The sequence below is a fragment of the Eleutherodactylus coqui genome, chromosome 1 (genome assembly GCF_035609145.1).
Source record: "Eleutherodactylus coqui strain aEleCoq1 chromosome 1, aEleCoq1.hap1, whole genome shotgun sequence".
Classification (NCBI taxonomy): Eukaryota; Metazoa; Chordata; class Amphibia; order Anura; family Eleutherodactylidae; genus Eleutherodactylus; species Eleutherodactylus coqui.
In genome coordinates this window covers 44,599,693-44,620,984 of record NC_089837.1, presented here as the reverse complement: position 1 = coordinate 44,620,984, position 21,292 = coordinate 44,599,693, and the positions used below count along the sequence as shown (strand labels likewise).

Here is a 21,292-nt window from a genome sequence, read left to right as displayed (position 1 = left end):
CCGCGGGACAACCCCTTTAAATGCGGCTGAAATTCCAAATATGCTGTCCGGACTCTACTGATAATATTACCGCAGTGGCTGCTGGGACTTGTAGTTTCAGAACAACGCCTGCAGGGTTTACTGGGGCTTGTAGTTCATCAGCAGCCAGACAAGGTGCAGCTAGCGGATGAGAAACTACCTTTCCCAGCATGCCGCAATATTCAGTGACGCAATCACAGCACGAATCGTTCGCCTGTATCACCCACTCAGCCAATCACCTTCCAGCGCGTCCCGTTACCCCAGCAACAGGTCCTCTCTATAGTAAGTGGGCCGTCCGTCCAGTCAGACTTGTCAGTCGGCTACGGAGCTGCGCAGCTATTGGCTGGGAGTGACAGCGGAGGCGGAGCTAACAGCCGGCAGGTGAATATATAAGTGATGCTGCGGGTGAGGATCGCGCATCGCTCCCCGCCGTCATGGACTTCCTGAGGTCTCTGGGACACCCGGAGGAGATCTACAACCTGCTCAGGTTCAAGATGGGCTGTCGGACTGTCCTGTCCCAGCAGGAGCGGGTTAGGCCTCCTTCCCACGAACGGATTTCCGCCGCGTAATTCGCGGCGAAAATCCGCTGCGTTGCACGCAGCTATTAGGTTCTATTGAACCTAATAGCTCCATGCTCACGATGCGTAATTCCACCGCGGAATTACGCACCGCGATTTCTCCCGTCCTCACCCGCAGCATGCTCTATTTTCTGCGGGTGAGGACGGGCTGTACGCACTGACGGCTTCCATTGCAGTCAATGGAAGCCGTCCATTCACGCTATCTCCCGCTGTAACCAGCGGGAGATAGCGTGAAAAAACGCTTTCCCGCCCACCGCCGAGCGTCATATGACGCCAAATGACGCGGTCCGGCCGCGTCACGTGACGCGGCCGGCCGCGTCACGTGACACGCTCGGTGACGCGGCGGTGGTGGGCGGTGACGGGCGGTGACGCGCGGCGGTGGGCGGGGAAGCGATTTCACGCTATCTCCCGCAGGTAAGTATAGGGGCTCTGGGGGGCGCCGTGACGGGCTTCACAGCGGAATATTACGCTGCGGAGCCCGTCACGCTCGTGGGAAGGAGGCCTAAGGGAGAAGCCCCGGAGGAGGACACAAGTTTCCTAGAAGTGTCCGCAGGGTCCTCGCTGTCCTGCAGGTTATTCTGGCGGTGCAGCAGCTGCGGTATTGGTGCGGTTTATAGCGCTGTGTGACAACAGCCCGAGCGCTCACTATGGCGCAGCGGCTGCCGGGACGAACTTTATTATCAAACTTTCTTCGCTTATGGCTGTTCCGAGTGCCGCTCCTCTACGGGCCGTCCGGCACAGATCGGTGTCTGTAGGGGGTAAATGGGGAGAGGGGACTTCTGCCCCTTGTAGTGTTCAGGATAGTTCATCACTAGGTGACTGGTGGGAGTCGACGTACAGGCCCCACCCAGATCAGCTGCTCACACTGACTGCAGCCCAGCTGGAAGGAAAGCTCTTTATTTCTCTAACTAGTTACAGAAGGAAAGGGAGGGGGATATGATGGAAACTTTTATATAGGTTACAGGGGAAGGGAAGGGAGACTGGGGGGCGTGATGGAAACCTTAATACTAAACCATCCCACAAGGTTATTCAGGCGGTGCAGCAGCTGCGGTATTGGTGCGGTTTATAGCGCTGTGTGATAACAGCCCGAGTATCTGCTGCCTCTTCCTGCAGGCTATCCCATATTGTAGGCTGTGACTATAAACCGGCTTGTAGTGCTGAGAATTAAGGCTGTGTCTGTAGGAGGTAAATGGGTAGATGGATCAGTAATGTATGTACACAATGACTCCACCAGCAGAATAGTGAGTGCAGCTCTGGAGTATAATACAGGATGTAACTCAGGAGCAGTGCAGGATCAGTAATGTGTGTGTACACAGTGACTTCACCAGCAGAATAGTGAGTGCAGCTCTGTAGTATAATACAGGATGTAACTCAGGATCAGTACAGGATAAGTAATGTATGTACACAGTGACTCCACCAGCAGAATAGTGAGTGCAGCTCTGCAGTATAATACAGGATATAACTCAGGAGCAGTGCAGGATAAGTAATGTATGTACACAGTAATAAAAGATATGGCGTGTGGGACCAGTGTAAATGGTAACTATAGGTTGATTTGTGGTTTCTTGATGTGAACAGTAAGGTATGGAACTACTTATGTGGCTCCCACGAGGCTCTGATCATGTATAGCGTTATAAAACATCCGTGTGAAACTGCCCTCAGCATCTGTCATATGAAGAAGTTACAGATCACACTAGAGCCGTATCATCAGTCTGTCATCATTGTCTGATCTGTACTCTGTCATTTGTCTTACTTCTACTGGGAAATGAGTAAAGGGTTAACATGGGGGTCGGTCCAGCCTGCTGAACTAGGGTGTGTTCACACAGAGTGGGTTGGATGCCTTGCCAAACCATCCCATGTGAAGCCACCCCTTAGCTGATGAAAACACTGCAGGAGTGGGAGGGGTGCAGGTGGGAAGGGGGTGCTGGTCACTTGTTAGGACTAGTGTTGCTTGGAATGATTGTTGGAACAATAAAATTAAAGGCTTTTTTTTTCTTTTTAATATTAGATCAGATCATTTCAATTTAATTATCAAAAATTACCAAAGTATTATTTTTCTGCTTGGAGCGGGAGGGACACGCGTGGTAGATCAATCGTTGCGCACTACTGGAGTTCTAGGGTTGCATCTGACCAAGGACCACATCTGGAGTTTTTAGCCCCTGGGCCACCACTGCTGCCGAGGGACACTTTTGAGGCCAAATTAGCAAACCCGATTTTATATTTTTTCATGGCAGTAGGGGTTGTGGGTCCGCAATTCCTGATCGAGTCAGTGACTCCAACCTCAGTGTTTGAATAATCCTTGACCGCTAGTCAGGACCACTCGTGCAGTGCTGGGATGTCAGGGCCCACGGGCACTATATATTGCCTCCGATGCCAGCTTGGGAAGTGTCCTTGGGCACTAGAGATGATAGGCCTCAGCTTAGGAGAAAGTTTCCACAAAGTATAAGCTGTAAGTGGCCGTCTCCCTGTTCAAGTGGAGGCTGCAAACCTCACTCTAGCACTCTTACCCCTACAGAACTCCATGAGCGATAGTCTTCAGACCTGCTACAAGTACCTGGATGAGACATGCAGAAGCTTCGCAGCCATAATCCAGGCCCTGGATGGGGAGCTCCGGTGGGTGAGACCTCCACTACTGTATAATACAGACTGATATGGCGAGGGGGAGGGTGAAGGAATTCCCACCCTTTTGCATTAAGGGCTCTAACCCACTGGCGATAAGGGGGGCTATCACAGTTATCCCTCTAGACCTGCTCCTCTCAGGCCTTGCCCCTGCTCTTAGGAAAGCCCACTACCCCCGCGCTCTATCTAAATATGGGGATGTCAGGGAAATTCAATGTTCCGTCAATATGCTGTGAGACTCCAAATCAGAGGTGGTTATGGCGGCCGCCGTGAGAAAGCAATGGACACAGACATCATGACCGTGTCTTAAAGCAATCTCCCTTTATTACAAAACATCTTTCTTTATATAGTATTTTAAAGGAGTGGTCTATTGTCAATATGTGTACATTTCAGCCAGTCATGTGCTTTTACATAGATAGCAGTTACTCATTAAGGCCTTGTCTTTACTGGACACTATTGCACACTGACCTTTGATCAGTGTAACAGAAGATAAAGAATGTAAGTTATATATACGTTTGAGTACTACTCTCCATTTCTTGTGCATGTTACAATGCAATCTTGCCGTGCAAACACATGAATGTACAAGCGTACATCAAAGATGTTCATAGGAGACAGGATGAATTACACCCACACACTTACTTTATGCTCATAGCCTTCACAGAGAGATGTCAGAGATCCCTTGTAGATCCGCGCTCCTCCTTTCTCTGTAGGATTCCTAGCCTGCTTCGTGATCTTCTCGTATTTATGGGGCCCCATTTAAAACAATGGACAATAATGCAGATTTTTCTCAAAACTCCTTTAATCTGGTGCTGGAATATCTGATATTTGGGAATATTATAGGGTTAAATAGTTTCAACTATTGCCATCCTGTAATGGGGCGCACCATTAGTAATCCTTTAATACGACATATTGGACAATCATAGAATGGTAGAGTTAGAAGGGACCTCCAGGGTCATCAGGTCCAACCCCCTGCTCAGTGCAGGATTCACTAAATTATTGCAGATAGATATTTGTCCAGCCTTTGTTTGAACACTTCCACCTCCCATGGTAACCTGTTCCACTTATTGGTCACCCTCAGTCAGTGTTTTCTAATATCTTATCTGTTTCATCCCACTGCTTCCAGTCTTTCTTTGTGCAAATGAGAATAGGGTTGATCCCTCTGCACTGCGACAACCCTTTAGATATTTGTAGACAGCTTTTAAGTCTCCTTTCAGCCTTCTTTTTTTTTATTTTTTTTTTTCCAAGCTAAACCTTCCCAGATCCTTTAACTGTTCCTCATACTGGTAGGGCATTATTTGTAGACCGCTCACCAGCTTGGTAACTCTTCTCTGAAGAGAGACAGAACTTGCTCCAGTTTGTCAATGTCGTTTTTTTTTTTTTTTTAAAGTGGGGTGCCCAGAACTCTACACAGTATTCTAGATGAGGTCTGACCAAGGAAGAGTAGAGGGGGATAATTGCCTCACGTGATGTAGACTCTATGCTTCTCTTAATGCATCCTAGAGTTGTGCTTGCCTTTTTGCCTGCTGCATCACATTGTTGACTCATGTTCATTCTATGATCTATTGGTATACCCATGTCCTTTTCACATGTGCTGCTGCTTAGCCCAATATACCCCATTCTGTGTTTTTCTTTTTGTGTTTTTTTTTTTTTTGTTTTTTTTCCCCCAGATGTAGGACTTTGCATTTCTCCTTGTTAAATACCATTTTGTTAGTCGCCACCCACTGTTCAAGCTCTTCTAGATCTTTTTGAATACTCTTTCTTCCCTAGTGTTGGCTATCCCTCCTAGCTTTGTGTCGTCGCAAATTTGATCAGTTTCCTATCAATTCCCCCCTCTAGATCATTTATAAAAATGTTGAACAACACTGGGCCTAGGACAGAGCCTTGTGGTACCCCACTTGATACATTCTTCCACTTGGATGTGCAGCTATTTATGACTACTCTTTCAGTCCGATCACTTAGCCAGTTGTGAATCCATCTAACAGTTGCCTTGTCCATCCCATATTCGGTCACTTTTTTTCAATACGTATGATATGAGGTACTTTGTCGAATGCTTTAATAAGGTCAAAATAAACTATATCCACTGCATTTCCCTGATCAACCTAGTCGGTGATTCTGTCATAGAAGGAAATTAGATTCGTCTGGCATGACTTGTTTGTTACAAACTAGAGATGAGCGAGCATACTCGCTAAGGCAAACTACTTGAGCGATTAGTGCCTTATTCGAGTACCTGCCCGCTCATCTCTAAAGATTCGGGTGCCGGCGGGGGAGAGCATGGGGGGGGGGGGAGGTAGAGAGAGAGATTTCTTGGTTTTCTTGGTCTTGGTTCCTTTGTTCTCCTATAAAAGTAGTACAGACGGCACATGAGCCATAGTGATGGACTACTAAAACATTATTCAAAGTTTTATTTGTAACTTGCAAAACTTTATATGCCTACTGGCTGCTATACCTGGCTTCATCCGACTTAATTTGGTACAGGTGTCTACCTGTTTTTCGTAAGGAAAACCTTATGAAGTCAAGGTTACTTCAGAGGAACCGAAGAATTAAATATGTATACACATAGAGCAGCATTAGATTCTCCTCAGACTGCACATACCAATGTTCCTCTGCAGAATATGCCACCCCCTCCAACTCTCCTCACTTTCTACCCTTAAAGGCAACTCCCCTTCATATTTACCCTCAGACTGGAGGTTGCAGTTCTTTCTTAGTCTTAGGCCTGTTTCACACAGGTGATGTGAAAATTGCATTGATATTGCGTCGGTGGTATGTGCAATATTGCTGCATTTTCTCACGCAATATTGAGATTTGGTCTTGCTACAAAGTCGCACCACTTGCGAGGATTTTTGGGGAATAGGCTTGAAATTTATGTCATACCCCAAAAATTAACCCTTGATGCTTAAAAAAAATTACCACAGCTCAACCAATCACAGCCAGCGCTTTCTGGAGGCGGGAAATTTAAGCCTCCAATCCAGGAAGCGCTGACAGAAGACATCAAGCAAGTGTCAGGTCCGCCGCATCTTCTCTGCAGGTTCCCTATCAGCATTTTCATGCGATGCAACAGAAAGGAAGGCTCCATAGGGAAACATGGGCTACAAGACATTGCAAGTCGCTGGCATATCTAGCAACTTTTTATTTTATTTTTTTGACTCTCAATGTCACATGCTACAAAACCTCACTAATGTGAAGGAAGCCATAGGAACGCATGTTTTTCACTTGAATGCAAACTGTCACATCACGATAAAATTGGGCCGTTTTGTCTCCCGTGTGAAACAGACCTTAACCCCTTAACGACCAGCCCATAGTGTTTTTACGTCCTCCCGAAGTGGGCTCTATTCTCTGAGGACGTAAAAACATGCTTCCTGCAGAGAATAGTGCCCCTCGGGCTGTGGACGTGACAGCTCCATGCTGTCGGTGTCCGCAGGTAGCTGACAGCATGGAGCTGTCATCCCGGGCTGTTCGGAGCCCCCCCCCCGGCATTGCGATCGGCGCTATGCAATGGATAGCGCCGATCGCAAAAAAAGTAAATAAAAGGACATAAAAGTTAAAGATTCAGCTGCTCTGATGGATCGGATCCATCGGAGCAGCTGAAATTACTCACCGAGGTCTGGCACGCTGCTCCCCGCTCTCCTGCCGCTCCGGGGCCCGAAGCCGGTCTTCTGCGCATGCGCGCCAGGCGGCATTACGTCAGCAGCATGCGCAGAAGGCCCGGCGGCGCGGGAGATTTAAAATCTCCTGGCTCCCGGCTCCTGTAGGTAGCCGGGAGGCAGGAGATGTCAGCGGGGACTGCGGTGAGCGGTCCCCGGTACCGTGATCGCCGTTATCCAATGGTTAGCGGCGATCGCGAAAAAGTTAAAAAAAAGTTTTAAAAAAGTCAGTTTCACCTCCCCTCATGGATCGGATCCATGAGGGGAGGTGAAAATACTCACCCCCAGTCCTCAGCGGTGTCCCAATGTCCCGGGACCCGAATCCCCGTCTGCGCATGCGCGCCCGATGATTCACATCGGGCGCGTGAACAGACGGGCTCGAGCCCCGGGAAATTTAAAATCCCTCTGCTTCTGGCTGCCATGTGTAGCTAGGAGCAGAGAGATTATACCGGGGACATGATCACTGTCATCCATGTAAAGTGAGAAAAAAGTGTAAAAAAGTAAAAAAAAAAAAAAGTAAAAAAAAGTTTTTAAAAGTTTAAAAAGCGTACATTTCATCTCCCCTCACGGATCATATCCATGAGGGAGGATGAAAGTACGTACCTAAGGCCCCCAGATTTATCCGCGGACCTTACCACAGCTTCTGCACACGCGCCCGTCGCCAAAATGGCGGGCGCATGCGCAAAAGCTGTGGATTGCCAGGATAATTTAAATTCTCCCTGCTCCTGGCTACAAAACGTAGCCAAGAGCATGGAGATTTAATGGGGGTCCGCGGTGAGCGGTTCCTGGTCACGTGTTCGCAGTTATCCAATAATGGCGATCACGTAAAAGTAAAAAAAAAAATTTGAAGTTTCATCTCCCCTCACTGATGCGATCGGTGAGAGGAGATGAATCTTTTTACCGGAGGCCTGCGTATTTGAATCCCGACGCGATCTTCCTCCGTGGACCTTCCAGGATTCTGCACATGCGATTGCCGGCAAAAAGCCGGACACATGCGCAGGAGTCAGGGAGCCCAGGAAATTTAAAATCTCCTTGCTCCCAGCGACCAACGGTCGCCGAGAGCCTGGAGCAGTGACGGGTGGCCTCGTTGAGCCGTCCCCGGTCACGTGATAAAAAGGTAGCGATCTACCTTAGGCCGGTCTCACATGACCGGATAGGAATGACGGATTCCGCATGCGTCTGATCCGTGGTAATACGCAGATCAATCGCATTGGATTACATAATTCCGCTCACATTAGCGGGTCAGAATTGCGTAATCCACTCGCAGAAAAGAGAACGCAGCAGGTTCTATTTTACTGCGGATATCGGCAACATAGAGCCCATTGTGCTCCGTGGTCGTGGATATACCCGCTGCCCATACGCAACTACATTGTATACGGGCTGCGGGTACCCGCGTCATCGCTAAGCGATGGTGCGGGAAATACAAACAAAGGTGTACTGTGCATGACCGCCTGTGTGAGTAGGCAGTTATGCGCAGTACATTACGCAGCCGTACGCAGGGTCACAGCCGGGCTCACAGATGGGATCCGCTGTGGGCCTCCGCAAGCGGATTCCGCCTGCACCCGCGTGAGCCCGGCGTTATTCAGACCGCTACCTGTGATACGTATTTTACAAGAAGCCCCGGGAACGCTCGCTTTCCTGCAGTTCCAGGAGCAACTTGTTGAGCGCCTTCTGTGTGAGACCGCCGCACCTCATCAAGCTTACGGAGACTCACGGAACGCCACTTTTTACACCCCATACCCGCCACTGAGGTCATGAAATACCCCCAAAAAGCATGAGAGGAGGGGGGGGGGGATACCCGGTTTTATTGCCCCATGGGCCCATTCCAACCAGCCTCCGTAATTACCCCTGTCTTCGGAAATACTACACAGTTCACATTTTTACTTTTATCTAAGATTTGCGAACGCCAAAAAGGGCGCGGAGGGGGAGGGGGGGAATTTTTAGGGAGTCAATCTTTATTCTGTACAAATAAGCAATGGGGCCTGGAATTTATTCAGTTGTGCCCTAAAATCCAACAGGTGTTCCGTCCTTTATAGGCCTTGCCATGCGTCCTGTAAGTAGATTAGGGCCACAATGGGTATGTTTCTGAACTCAGGACAAACGGGGGTATCCATTTTGGGGTGAACGTCTTCATTCCTATGTGCACTGTACAAAAAAACTGTTTTTAAATTGAAAAAATTGCCAAAAAAAATTGAAAATCGTAACTTTTTCCTTCTGCTTTGCTTAGATTCATTCAAATACTGTGGGGTCAAAATACGCAGCACACCCCTAGATGAATTCGTTAAGGGGTCTAGTTTTCAAAATGGGGTCATTTGAGGGGGTTCTTTATAGTTTTGGCCGCTCAATGGCTCTATAAGTGGGCAATGGGGCCTGAAATTTATTCAGTGGTACCCTGAAATCCAACGGGTATTCCTTTAATTGTAGGCCTAGCCATGGGTCCTGTAAGTCTATTAGGGCCACAATGGGTATGTTTCTGAACACGGGACAAACAGGGGTATCCATTTTGGGGTGAAAGCCTTCATTTATATGCGTGCTGTACAAAAAAAACTGTTTTTAAATTGACACAATAGCCCAAAAAATGAAAATCCTATTTTTTTCCTTTTGCTTTGCTTAAATTTATTCAAAAACTGTGGGGTCAAAATATGCAGTACATCCCTAGATAAATTCGTTAAGGGGTCTAGTTTTCAAAATGGGGTCATTTGTGGGGGTTCTATATGGTTTTGGGCGCTCAAGAACTCTACAAGTGGGCAATGGGGCCTAAAAGGACTTCAAGCAAAATCTATGTTCTGAAAGCCACCAATTACTCCTTTTATTTTGGGCCCCGTTGTGCATGTGGACATAAGATTAGGGCCACAATGGATATATTTCTGAAAACAGCACAAACAGGGGTATCCATTTTGGGGTGCAAGTCTTCCTTCATATGTGTGCTGTACAAAAAAAGCTTTTTTTAAAATGACAGAATTGCCAAAAAAACAAAAATCCAAATTTTTTCCTTTTGCTTTGCTTGAATTTATTCAAAAACTGTGGGGTCAAAATGCGCAGTACACCCCTAGATAAATTCGTTAAGGAGTCTAGTTTTCAAAATGGGGTCATTTGTGGGGGTTCTCTATGGTTTTGGCGCTCAAGAACTCTACAAGTGGGCAATGGGGCCTAAAAGGACTTCAAGCAAAATTTGTGTTCCGAAAGCCACCGGTCGCTCCTTTCATTTTGGGCTCCGTTGTGTATCCAGACATAAGATTAGGGCTACAATGGGTATGTCTCTGAACACGGGACAAACAGGGGTATCCATTTTTTGGTGCAAGTCTTCCTTCATATGTGTTCTGTACAAAAAAAGCTGTTTTTAAAATGACAGAATTGCCGAAAAAACGAAAATCACAATTTTTTTCCTTTTGCTTGGTTTGAATTCATTCTCAAAACTGTGGGGTCAAAATATGCAGTACACCCCTAGATAAATTCCTTAAGGGGTCTAGTTTTCAAAATGGGGTCATTTGTGGGGGTTTTCTATGGTTTTGGGCGCTCAAGAACTCTACATGTGTGCTATGGGGCCTAAAAGGACTTCAAGCAAAATTTCTGTTTTGAAAGACACTGACTACTCCTTTCATTTTGGGCCCCGTTGTGGACTCAGATATAACAATAGGGCCACAATGGGTATATTTCTGAACACGGGAGAAATAGGGGTATCCATTTTGGGGTGTAAATCCTGATTTTCATGTAAACTATAGGAAAAAAATATGTCTTTAAAATGACAGATTTGCAAAAATATGAAATTTTACTTTTTCTCCTCTAAATTGAATTAATTCCTGAAAAAAAACTGTGGGGTCAAAATACTCATGACACCCCTCAGTGAATACATTAAGGGGTGTAGTTTTTAAAATGAGGTCATTTGGGGGGGGTATCTATTATTCTGACACTCATGAGCCTTTCCAATCTCGGCTTGGTATAGGAAAACAAAGTGTTCCTCAAAATGCTAAAAAGTAATGTTAAATTTGTACGTCTCCTAAATAGTTTAAAAAAAAACGAAAGTTTTTCCAATGTGCGCCCAAAATAAAGTAAACGGGTGGAAATATAAATCTTAGCAAAAATTTCTATATTATGTTTGCACATATTTAAGATATTGCAGTTGGAAATGTGAAAAAATGACGATTTTTTCAAAATTTTCCCAATTTTGGCGCTTTTAATAAATAAACACAATTTCTATCGGTCTATTTTTTCCGCCTAAATGAAGCACAACATGTGGCGAAAAAACAATGTCAGAATCGCTTGGATATGCAAAACCTTTCTGGTGTTTTTCCATGTTAAATTGACACGTGTCAGATTTGCAAAATTTGGCCTGGTCATTAAGGCGCAAACAGGCTTGGTCACTAAGGGGTTAAAGGCATGCTCCATCTCTGCAGTCCATGGCCGCTTCTTCTTTACTTTATAGCCTCTTAGTGTATACACAGAGGTGAGGTAGCTTCTCCTCTCCGTATACCCCACAGAGGTGGTGCTCAATTGAGGGAATAGCTAGGCTGGCATCTGTGCCGTACATTGTGTAGCGGCCGTACCTCTTTACTTGAAGGGTTCTAAGCTACAGAAGGGTCATGTGACCGATGACCGCAGCATCACAGGCTGAGGAAGAGGCTGTAGACCTTGCCCAAGCATCGTGGGGCTGTCAAGCAGTAGTTTGACCGGGGTGCTGGGAGTTGGACAACCACCACTCTGATATTAATGATATCCTAAATGTAGGTAATCAATATTTGGCCCAGGAAACTCCTTAAGTTAAATTACAGTATTGACTAGTCTTACTGGAGTCACCATAAAGGTGGCCATGAAGTTCTAATTACTTATATTGCAGAGATGCCGTGTGTATCTTCTGTCTGGTGATACGAGCTGTAGATACTGTGGAGGACGACATGACCATCAGTCTGGAGACCAAAATTCCCATGCTGCACAACTTCCACACGTACCTGTACCAGGCGGACTGGAGGTTCACAGAGAGCAAGGATAAGCATCGCCAAGTCCTGGAGGACTTCCCAATGGTAAGGCAGACTAGGATGTGGGCTGCAGGGTCAGAGGCTTGTTGGCATGTAGAACTCGTGCTGATACTTGGAGGTGTTTGCAATCTTACATCTGCATGTAGGGCTAGATAAGATAAGAAAAAACATGGCTGCTATCTTCCAAAATGGCGCCCCATCTGTCTACAGTTTTATTGGCATTGCAGAGCAACCCCATTCACTTCAGTGGAGCTGCAATACCAGACACAACCCTTAGACAGTTGTGGTGTTGTCTTAGGATGAAAGTGATCATGTTTCTCTAATCCTGGACAACTAAACGTGATACTAGCTGGTTTACATAATACATATATATGTGAACGCACATGCGGGATTAGTTAAATAATCACTTGAGGGGTGGGTGGATGGGGGACAATTCACTTGAGTGGCCCTATAAATATTGTAGAGCTACCTGGGAAAGGATGTAAAGAGGGCGAGAAACAGACAATGTATTCTAGTGTCATTGAAAAACTTTGACAGTGCTAAAACTATATTGCCAGATACCTACATTATACTACCATATCATACCTATATGATGATGGGTCATGGTGCCTAAATATACAGTATAGTGATTATATAATGGTGACCTACCATATTTATACAATGGGTAAATACTGAGCCTACTCAAAGCTATTAGACTATATATAATGGTGCCATATACCGCTATACTTTGCCTACATTGTGGTGTCATACAGTGTCTACATAATACTACCGTACAGGGCTTGTAAAATGGTGCAGTACTGTGCCTGCCTAACATCACTATACACTACCTATATAGTGGGGTCATATACTGTTATTGCCTACATAGTGGTGCCATGACCTGGTATAACAGTCGTCTGCTTAAAAACCTTAAAAACCCCCCATCTTATCTAAAATGACCACGACAACTTCTTTTTGGATTAATTTTGGCCACAGCAGCCAATTTTATTACAAACCTAACAAACATAAATATACTTTCAACCCGATTTTGAAACTATTTTGGGAGAGATCCTTGGAGCCCCAAGAGAAACTGTCGCCTCACCAACCAGGAAAAATAGGTGTAACTGCCTCCCATCTCCTACCGCCTGACTCGGGAGACTCTACTTCCTAAAACCACGCCTCCCGTCTCTAATCACCTGACTCGGGAGACTCACCACTTAGCCTCTAGTTGCCTACCTCCCGACCCCCCCCCTCCCGAGGCTATCTAGCCATACCCAGGCTAGCCACAGCAACCATCTTTGCAGGGCACCCCCTGTCAAAGCCAAGAGAGACAGACTCACCTACTACTTAATCAGAATTGGGGATAGGTAACTATCCTGCGCCCCCCCCCCCCCACACACTTTTATGCTGACTCCAAGGACCCCTCCCTAACCGCCACAGCCAGCACGGCTTGACCACCTCACGCCTGCGCCGCCCTCCACAGAACTAAAGCGTGCTCTATGCCCTCCTGTATCACCTCCAACCACAAGTCCAACGCAATCTCATTTAGGTGGACTCCATCTGGTCCCCAGAGATTACCCCAAGCGTGTATAACAAGGATGTGCGGCACCCTGTCTAAACTCACCACTCGCTCAAATTCATGCATTACTTTACACCATAACATCCCCCTTATTCTCATCCATCGCAACACTGCCTCACACCTTGGGAACCTCAACTGTCTCCCATCCCGCCTAACACTAGCTCTATCCACCCCCCCCCAGTAAACATGAGTGCCCCATAATCCACACTAACACCGATTGTAGATCTGCAATAAAAGAGAAACTGAACACCTCCACTAACAATTTAACACCCTTCCTAAAGTAGCTGAGGTCGCACATATCATTTGTACCGCCCGACTGCCATTTCCCTATCTTCCTAACCGACTCACCGAACATCCCTTGCACCGCCACTTCTGTAGCAGCCCCAAACCTAAAAGAATGCGTACCAAACCGTGAACAATGCAAGCCCAACTCTTTCAGTGCCTTCTTAAGGACCACTGAAATCTGGATAAAAACTGCCCATTCGCATGCTGGAGCAGAGGCCCTGTTCTCACAATCGTTACCCTTTTTTATAATTTTCTCATGTCAGCAAAGGGCACATTACTGCCCCTTGTACCCCACCCAACCTATTTGTCCCCGACTTGCCTGATCAGTTTTTGATCCGCAGATCAACAACTCCAGCTCCACCCCAACCTTTTTAACATCCTCCACCTGTAACTCTCCCCCAACTCCTCTACTGGGCGAAACCAACTCCCCCCACCCACAAAGCCCCAAAGAAAGCTAGTGAAAAAGCCAACTCAAATAACAACTTCTCAAATACCTCTCAATAAATCTGCTTTAACACCAAACCCATTTTTTCCAAATGACCAAATGATATTGGTCTACATGAATCAATCCTCCCCTTCCTAAAACCTTTTAACGCTTGCTTCACTAAATTTTTGGTTATATCTCCTAACCCTCTTAATTTGCAGGCAAATGCCACCCCTGCCATGAAACAGTTAACCTGCGCTACTGAAGTCTGCTCCTGCTCTAGCTTTCCCAACCAGCTCAACAGCTCCCCCGCTTTATCCTCTTCTGACTCGCCTATTCCACAATTACCCAACCAATCCTTCCACTCCTGCGATGCTGCAACATAAGCAGCCCTAGTTCCCTGAGCCAGTGACCTATTAATAGGGTGCCCCACTGCTCGCTTACCGCACTCCAAAGCCCAGACGGGCACGTTACCCCCTTGTTCCGCCTCCGGGGGCCAATGTCCTGAACCACTCCCACTGAAACCGAGAGCATCCGCAATTGAGTTTTCGACCCCTGGAACGTGCACCGCCACCAACCATATATTTAACGACAATCCCTCCAATACCAAGTACCGTAACAGGTTCACCACTGGGGGGGGGGGGGGGGGAAGATGCCGTAAAGGAATTAATGACCTGCACCACCATATTGTCGCAATGGAACCTCACCTTCTTGTTTTGAAAACGAGTGCCCCATAGTGCAATAGCCACTACTATTGGAAAAAGTTCCAGTAGCATCAGATTTTTAGTTAACCCCTCTGTCTTCTAACTCTCAGGCCACTCCCCAGCACACCATTTCCCTTGGCAATAGGTGCCAAAACCTCTGCTTCCAGCCGCATCTGTAAAAAGCTCCCAGTCTATGTTCTCACTCACCTCTGCTATGATAACCAACCTCCAATTGTACTTTTTCAGAAATTCCAACCATACCACCAAGTCTCCCTTATGACCTTCTCTAACTCATATAAAATGATGCGGGGCCTGAATCCCCGCTGTAGCTGATGTCATTCATTGACAAAAACTCACCCCATAGGCATTATCCTGCAAGTAAAGTTTAACTTGCCCAATAATGACTGGAGCCCCTGCAGCATTTTATTTTATTTTTTTTTTGCAAACCACGGGCTTTCTCCACCTCATTTTTGTTAAATCCTGCAACTTATCTTCTGGTAACTGACACCATTGCCTTAGTGTCAATGGTGATTCCCAAAAACTGTAAACAAGTCGTGGGTCCCTCAGTTTTATCGGGAACCAATGGCATCCCAAAACAATGAACAACCAACTGCAACGTTCCCAGCAAAGTCGCACATATTGGCGACTCCCTAGGTCCAACATGCAAAAAATCGTCAAGGTAATGAATGACCGACTGCACATTTGCAGTGTCCCTCACTACCCATTCCAAAAATGTGCTGAAGGCTTCGAGATAGAACATCCCATAGGCAGGCAGCTGTAAGCAAAATACTTCCGACCCCAAAAAACAACCCAATAACCGTATGCTATCTGGAGCCACTGGCAATAGGCAAAATGCTGATTCAATATCAGTGGGGATACCACAAATTCCGGCAAAAGGAGGCTCCTGAAAAGGAGCTGCCATGCAACCCAAAATAACTTCCTTAACCTGCTTTTCCGATACCACCTTCGGACTCCGTAGAGCTGAAAGCAAGTTTTTTGTTTTTATATTTTTTTTATTTTTTTTTTTTGTTGAAAACAGAACTCTATGCGGAATGTGAAAACCGTCCCGTAAATCCTCCAATAATAACTTGGCCTTTTCCTGATCATGGTACATATTTAGGAATGGCACCATCTCTGCCAGTCTCACTGGTGTCGTCCTTTTTTCCAACGCCCCCTGGAGCTTTTCCTTTTCCTCTACTTGAAGCATTTAGATGCTCCATGCGACCCTGCACTACAATGGGAGCAGATATGTTTGAATCTGCAGCCTGCCTCAAACTTGCATTGGCCCTTGTTGAATTGCCAACACAAACCAATTCTATTGCTCGCTGACTGGCCACTCTGGCTTCCTCCTACAGAGGTAGAGGCTGGGCCAGATGGCCCAGCTCCCCCATGAAAGGACTGCCCGACCTGCACTGGCGCCATGACCTTTAACCATAAGCCTATGTCCTTCTGAAGGCCTTATCGCTTTCCGTTGCCTGAACTGCTCGTCATATTGCAGCCAGGTTTGCCCTCCATACACCCAATACACCTCGCCTATCGAGTCCAAATAACAAAAAAGCCGGAACAGTTTTTTTTGGTGCTCTTTCCCCAATTATGCTCGGCAGAATGGCAAATGCTTGCAACCAGTTTGCAAACGTCTGAGAAATCAGACACCATCTACACTTTCCTCCTTTTTCTTTCTTGTACTCCGTTCTCTTTCCTTTATCTAAACTGAACTTCTCCAGTGGTAGGAGGGGGAATATCTCCACATATTCATCCCTCCATATTTTTTCCCCTAACCTCCTTCTTCAAGTGGGCCCCCAAGGGCCCTCAAAGCAAACATAAACTTCACCTTTTGCCCTGTCACTTAATCGAAACCCATCCCCGTCCCCATCCTTTTCCGTTTGAACTGCTACCGTTACTCCTGTTGTCTACTTCCCACGAGCCAAGCTTCCGCCCAGAGTACTAACCCTGCTGGATGAAGCTGGCAGCAACCTGGTTCAAGCCAATAACGGTGATGCGCCTGGTCCCACACCCGCTACCCCCATTGCCTGTTCTACTCCAGTCCCCCCAGCTAAGCTTCCTAGCACTGAGCTCTCTCGACCGGATGACGCACTCAACATCAGGCAAAAATTCTAACATGCAACCTAGCAGTGCCCTCACGTCGCTACCCCCCCCCCCCCCTGTATAGGTGCTTTGGGCCCACCAGCCGCCAATCGGTCTTCTCCTGTGCTTGTGCCCGACGTGGCCTCTGCTCTCTCACCGGACCAACCGCCATCAGTTCTCCTTCCAGCACCTCTCTGGAAGTCTCTCCAGCCATCCGATGCCTTTCCCCTCAGCCACCTCCCGGATCCTTTTCATCAATGCCTCCATCTTCTCCAGGTCGGTACTCCTCTTTGCGCTCTTCCTTGTTTTCTGTGGTTCTTTTTTTTTTCCTCCCTCTAGTCTTCTTTCCTCATTTACCGCCTTCCTAGCGCTCTTCTCCCGTGAGCTTTTTTTCTTCTCCTGTCTTCCCTCAGTTCTTCACTCTTCTCTGTTCAGCTCCGGGTGCTTCTTCCTCCGCTGCTGAACTGGCTCCTCCCCTTGTTTTCGCTCACTTTTTCCTTAGAATCCTCCCTTCCCTCCCCCCTCATTTTCTAAGCATGCCTTTCAGATTTTTAAACCCTATGCCTCCCTGTTAACCCCGTCATGTCTGCCTTCCCTTAAAGCCCTGCGGGCTTCCGTTCAGGCATTTCCTACTAGGCTTATAATACTGCCATACATTGCCTAAATAATGCTACCATACTGTGCCTTTGTCACTGTGTAACCCCTGTAGTATGATTTGTCGGACAGCTTCTACCTGAACTGCATTACCCAGAAGTCCATTTTTCTCTACAACATACAGACTGTAATCTGAGCTAATTATCCCTTCTAGATATCACAGGAGTTCAGGAAGCTGCCAGCGGTGTGCCAAGAAGTGACTGCTGACATCTGCCACAAGGTGGGAGCGGGCATGGCAGAGTTCTTGGGGAAGCCGGTGGAATCTCTCCTGGACTGGGATCAGGTAGGAGAAGCTTGTTGTAAGGTGTCAGTACATTCAAAATGAAGCAACTTTCCAAGAGGCCACTAATTACAAATCCCCTATTTCCCCAGTCGTCTCCACAACAGCACCACCTGAGATAGACTCCTGGTTGGACAGGAATACACCGAGAGGTTAAAAAGCACCCCCCCCCCCCCCCCCCTCTCCCACCTTCCTCAATGTCTTCCTGATCCCCGAGAGGTGCTGGTGGAGACGCCAGCATGAGGATACTTACAGTGGATCGGAGGGCAGTGGGTCTGCCTGTCCTCCCTTCCTGTTGAGCGGCTCCTGGGACGCCACATGGGGTGGTTCCCCCAGGCCAGGTTCCTCCCGTGGCGGCCCATGGGGGGTACAAAGTGGAGGCCTCAGCGCTTCTCCTCTGCCGTGTATAGGGCCGTCCGCGGCGCTCCAGGAGTCCCTTTTACACACGACGGAGGTGGTGGGGTGCCGCATCGTGTGTCCAACGCGATGTCATAGCGTAGGCGTCAACGGATGCGAGGAGGGGATGGGGCTTGGCGCGGAGGCACCAAATTTGAAAATTTAAAAGGAACCTGAGAGAAGACAGAACTCAGACACAAGCCATTGCTACTAGGCTGGCTTATACTGCTCCAAGGTGTCAGCAGCACTGTTTATAGATGAGTGCTCCAGCACTGGACACCGCTATGTCTTCAGCCACAGCGGGGGGGGGGGGGGGGGCGTAAGTAGCCAGTGCGGCAAAAATCCAATGTGTGATGTTTGGAATATTGCATCCTTATTCGCAAAAAAACTGTCTGCCAGGGGGATAAAAATATATTGCGCTTAGAATATATATTTCCCCAGTCGACTCCACGACAGCACCAATTGAGATTGCCTCCTCCTGATAGGACAGGAACATACTGAGAGGTTAAAAGCTTCCCCACTTTTCTCAGTGTCTTCCTGTTTTGCCAGGAGGCAGGATCTGAAAGGGCTGGTGGAGGAGCCATTATTCCAGGCTCTTCCTAGTAAGAAAACCCTTCGGGGAAACAGCGGATGATAGTGAACCTGAAGCCTCTGAATGCCTTCGTCAAATACAGGAAATTCAAAATGGAGTCCATCTCCTCAACAATAAAGTTGATTCCCAGAGGGGCCTACATGGCATCCATCAATCTAAAAGACGCTTATTTCCACAAGGAGTCCCAGAAATGCCTAAGGCTCGCAGTGGATATGGGCAAAGGAATAAAGCACCATCAGTTCAGATGCCTGCCTTTCGGGATCTCCTCAGCACCCAGAATTTTCACCCAAATTATGGCAGAGGTAGCCGCCTACCTGAGGAAGAAATCGGTCCTAATACCCTAACTGGATGATATTTTGATAATAGCAGAGTCCAGAGAACTCCTAACGAAACACCTGGAGATGTTGCTAGAACTTCTCCAGTCCCTAGGATGGATCGTAAACTGGGAAAAATCCATCTTAGACCCCAGCAAGGAGAAAACGTTTCTGGGTATAACACTCAACACAGAATCTCAATGCTCCTGCCTGCCCGAGGAAAAAATTCAAAAAATCCAACGGCTGGTCAAAACCTTCCTACGGAGACTATCATGCACAATTCGGGAAGCCATGTCTCTCCTGGGAAGCCTGACGTCATGCATTCCAGGAGTAGCATGGGCCCAGGCTCACACCAGAGCTCTGAAAACTTCAGTCCTGTCCATGTGGGACAAAAGACAGTCCTCTCTAGGGGCAAAAATATACATCCCAAACACAGTAAAAACATCCCTGCATTGGTGAACATCTCCCCCAGCGACCCTGCGGAGAGGGGTCCACTGGATACAGAACCCAGCCACGCACATCACAATGGATGCAAGCGCCTGGGGATGGGGAGCGCATGTGGGGGACCAGTTCCTTCAGGGCCCATGGCCACAAAGGATAAGAGACCAATCCTCGAACTACAGGCCGTATGGCGGGTCCTACAGCAGTTAGGAAACTCGCTACAGAACCAGCATATAAGGATGCTGTCGGACAATACCACCACGGTCACCCATATTCGGCACCAGGGGGGACATGGTCTCCCGCCCTGCAAAACATCATGCAGAAAATTTTCCGCTGGGCCGAGGGCCGGATCCTTTCGATCACGGCAACACACTTGAAGGGGACACTAAACCAAAAAGCGGATTTTCTCAGCAGGAGGCAAATAGACCCAGGAGAATGGTCTCTCTCCGAGGAAGCATTCAGAATCCTGACCAACCGGTGGGGGACCCCACAATTTGACCTATTCGCAACCAGGGAGAACTCCAAAGTAAGCAACTTCTCCCTCCGGCCAGGAGATCATCCTACAGCAATAGACGCCCTAGGCCAGGACTGGTGAGGGGCTGACATACGCCTTTTCCCCCGATACCGCTGATTCCCAGAGTCTTACAACATTTCAGAACCCAGGTATGCACACTAATCCTGGTGACCCCCCCCCCCCCCCCTTCTGGCCCAAGAGAGGTTGGTTCGATCTTCTGACAACGTTGAGCGTCCAGGACCCAGTCATCTTTCCTACCTGGACAGATCTGCTATCACGGGTCACTGAACCACCCGGGCATAGACAGACTCCACTTAACTGCATGGCTCTCGAGGAATCCTCACTGAGGGAAGGGGTTCTCAAAGTGGTCGAAACGTTAATGTCCAGCTGGAAAAAGACGACCCACCTTATATACCAGAAGGTTTGGAGAAGGTTTTCCTCATGGAGACAAGGAAGGGATTCCTGGGATTCCATCCCAGATATACCTTTGATCTTAGAGTTCTTGCAGGGGGGTCTAGAGATGGGCCTCTCCAAGTACCCTGAGGGTCCAGGTCACAGCCCTTTAGCGCTATATGTGACGCGGAGAACAGATGGGTCAGCCGGTTCCTGACAGCAGCAGCTAGACTACGACCCAGGCCCATAAACATTTGTCCAGACTGGAACCTTAATTGGGCTCTAAGGGCCATGACAGCAGAACCATTCAAGCCGATCAAAGCATTACCGATAAAAATGCTTACGATCAAGACTATTTTCCTAGTAGCCATCACCTCCGCAAGGCGGGTTAGCGAATTGCAGGCCCTGTCCATTCGCCACCCGTTCCTGAAAATCTCGGACACCAAATTAGTATTTAAAACGGACCCTGCCTTCATGCCAAAAGTAGTATTACATTTTCATAGGTCCCAAGACATAATTCCCTCATTTTTTAGTAAGCCTAAAAACAAGGAAGAAAAAGCCCTAAGCTGCCTGGACGTTAGGAGAGCAGTCCTAGGCTACATGGATGCGACAAGCCACTGGAGACGGGATGACAACCTGTTCGTCCAGTTCAGTGGCCCAAATAAAGGGAGCAAAGCAGCAAAAAGCTCCATAGCCAGGTGGATCCGCCTGGCCATCATAGAGTCCTATAAGGCCCTCGGGAAGGAAATCCTCTTAGCTCTTAAAGCCCATTCTACAAGGGCAGTAGCATCCTCATGGGCCGAACATAGCTCGGCTTCGGTCGAGCAGA

General features: G+C 47.6%; 1 protein-coding gene across 1 annotated transcript in view; it reads left to right on the top strand.

The window, feature by feature from the left end:
- Positions 1–434: 434 nt before the first annotated feature.
- The window catches only part of LOC136620367 (squalene synthase-like), a 32,300-nt gene continuing 11,442 nt past the window's right edge, over positions 435–21,292 (top strand). The window contains exons 1-4 of the mRNA XM_066595094.1: positions 435–548; positions 3,109–3,206; positions 11,688–11,871; positions 17,688–17,816. Of these exons, the coding sequence (XP_066451191.1) occupies positions 453–548; positions 3,109–3,206; positions 11,688–11,871; positions 17,688–17,816 (507 nt within the window). The 5' untranslated portion in view covers positions 435–452. The remainder of the gene's footprint in view (positions 549–3,108; positions 3,207–11,687; positions 11,872–17,687; positions 17,817–21,292) is intronic.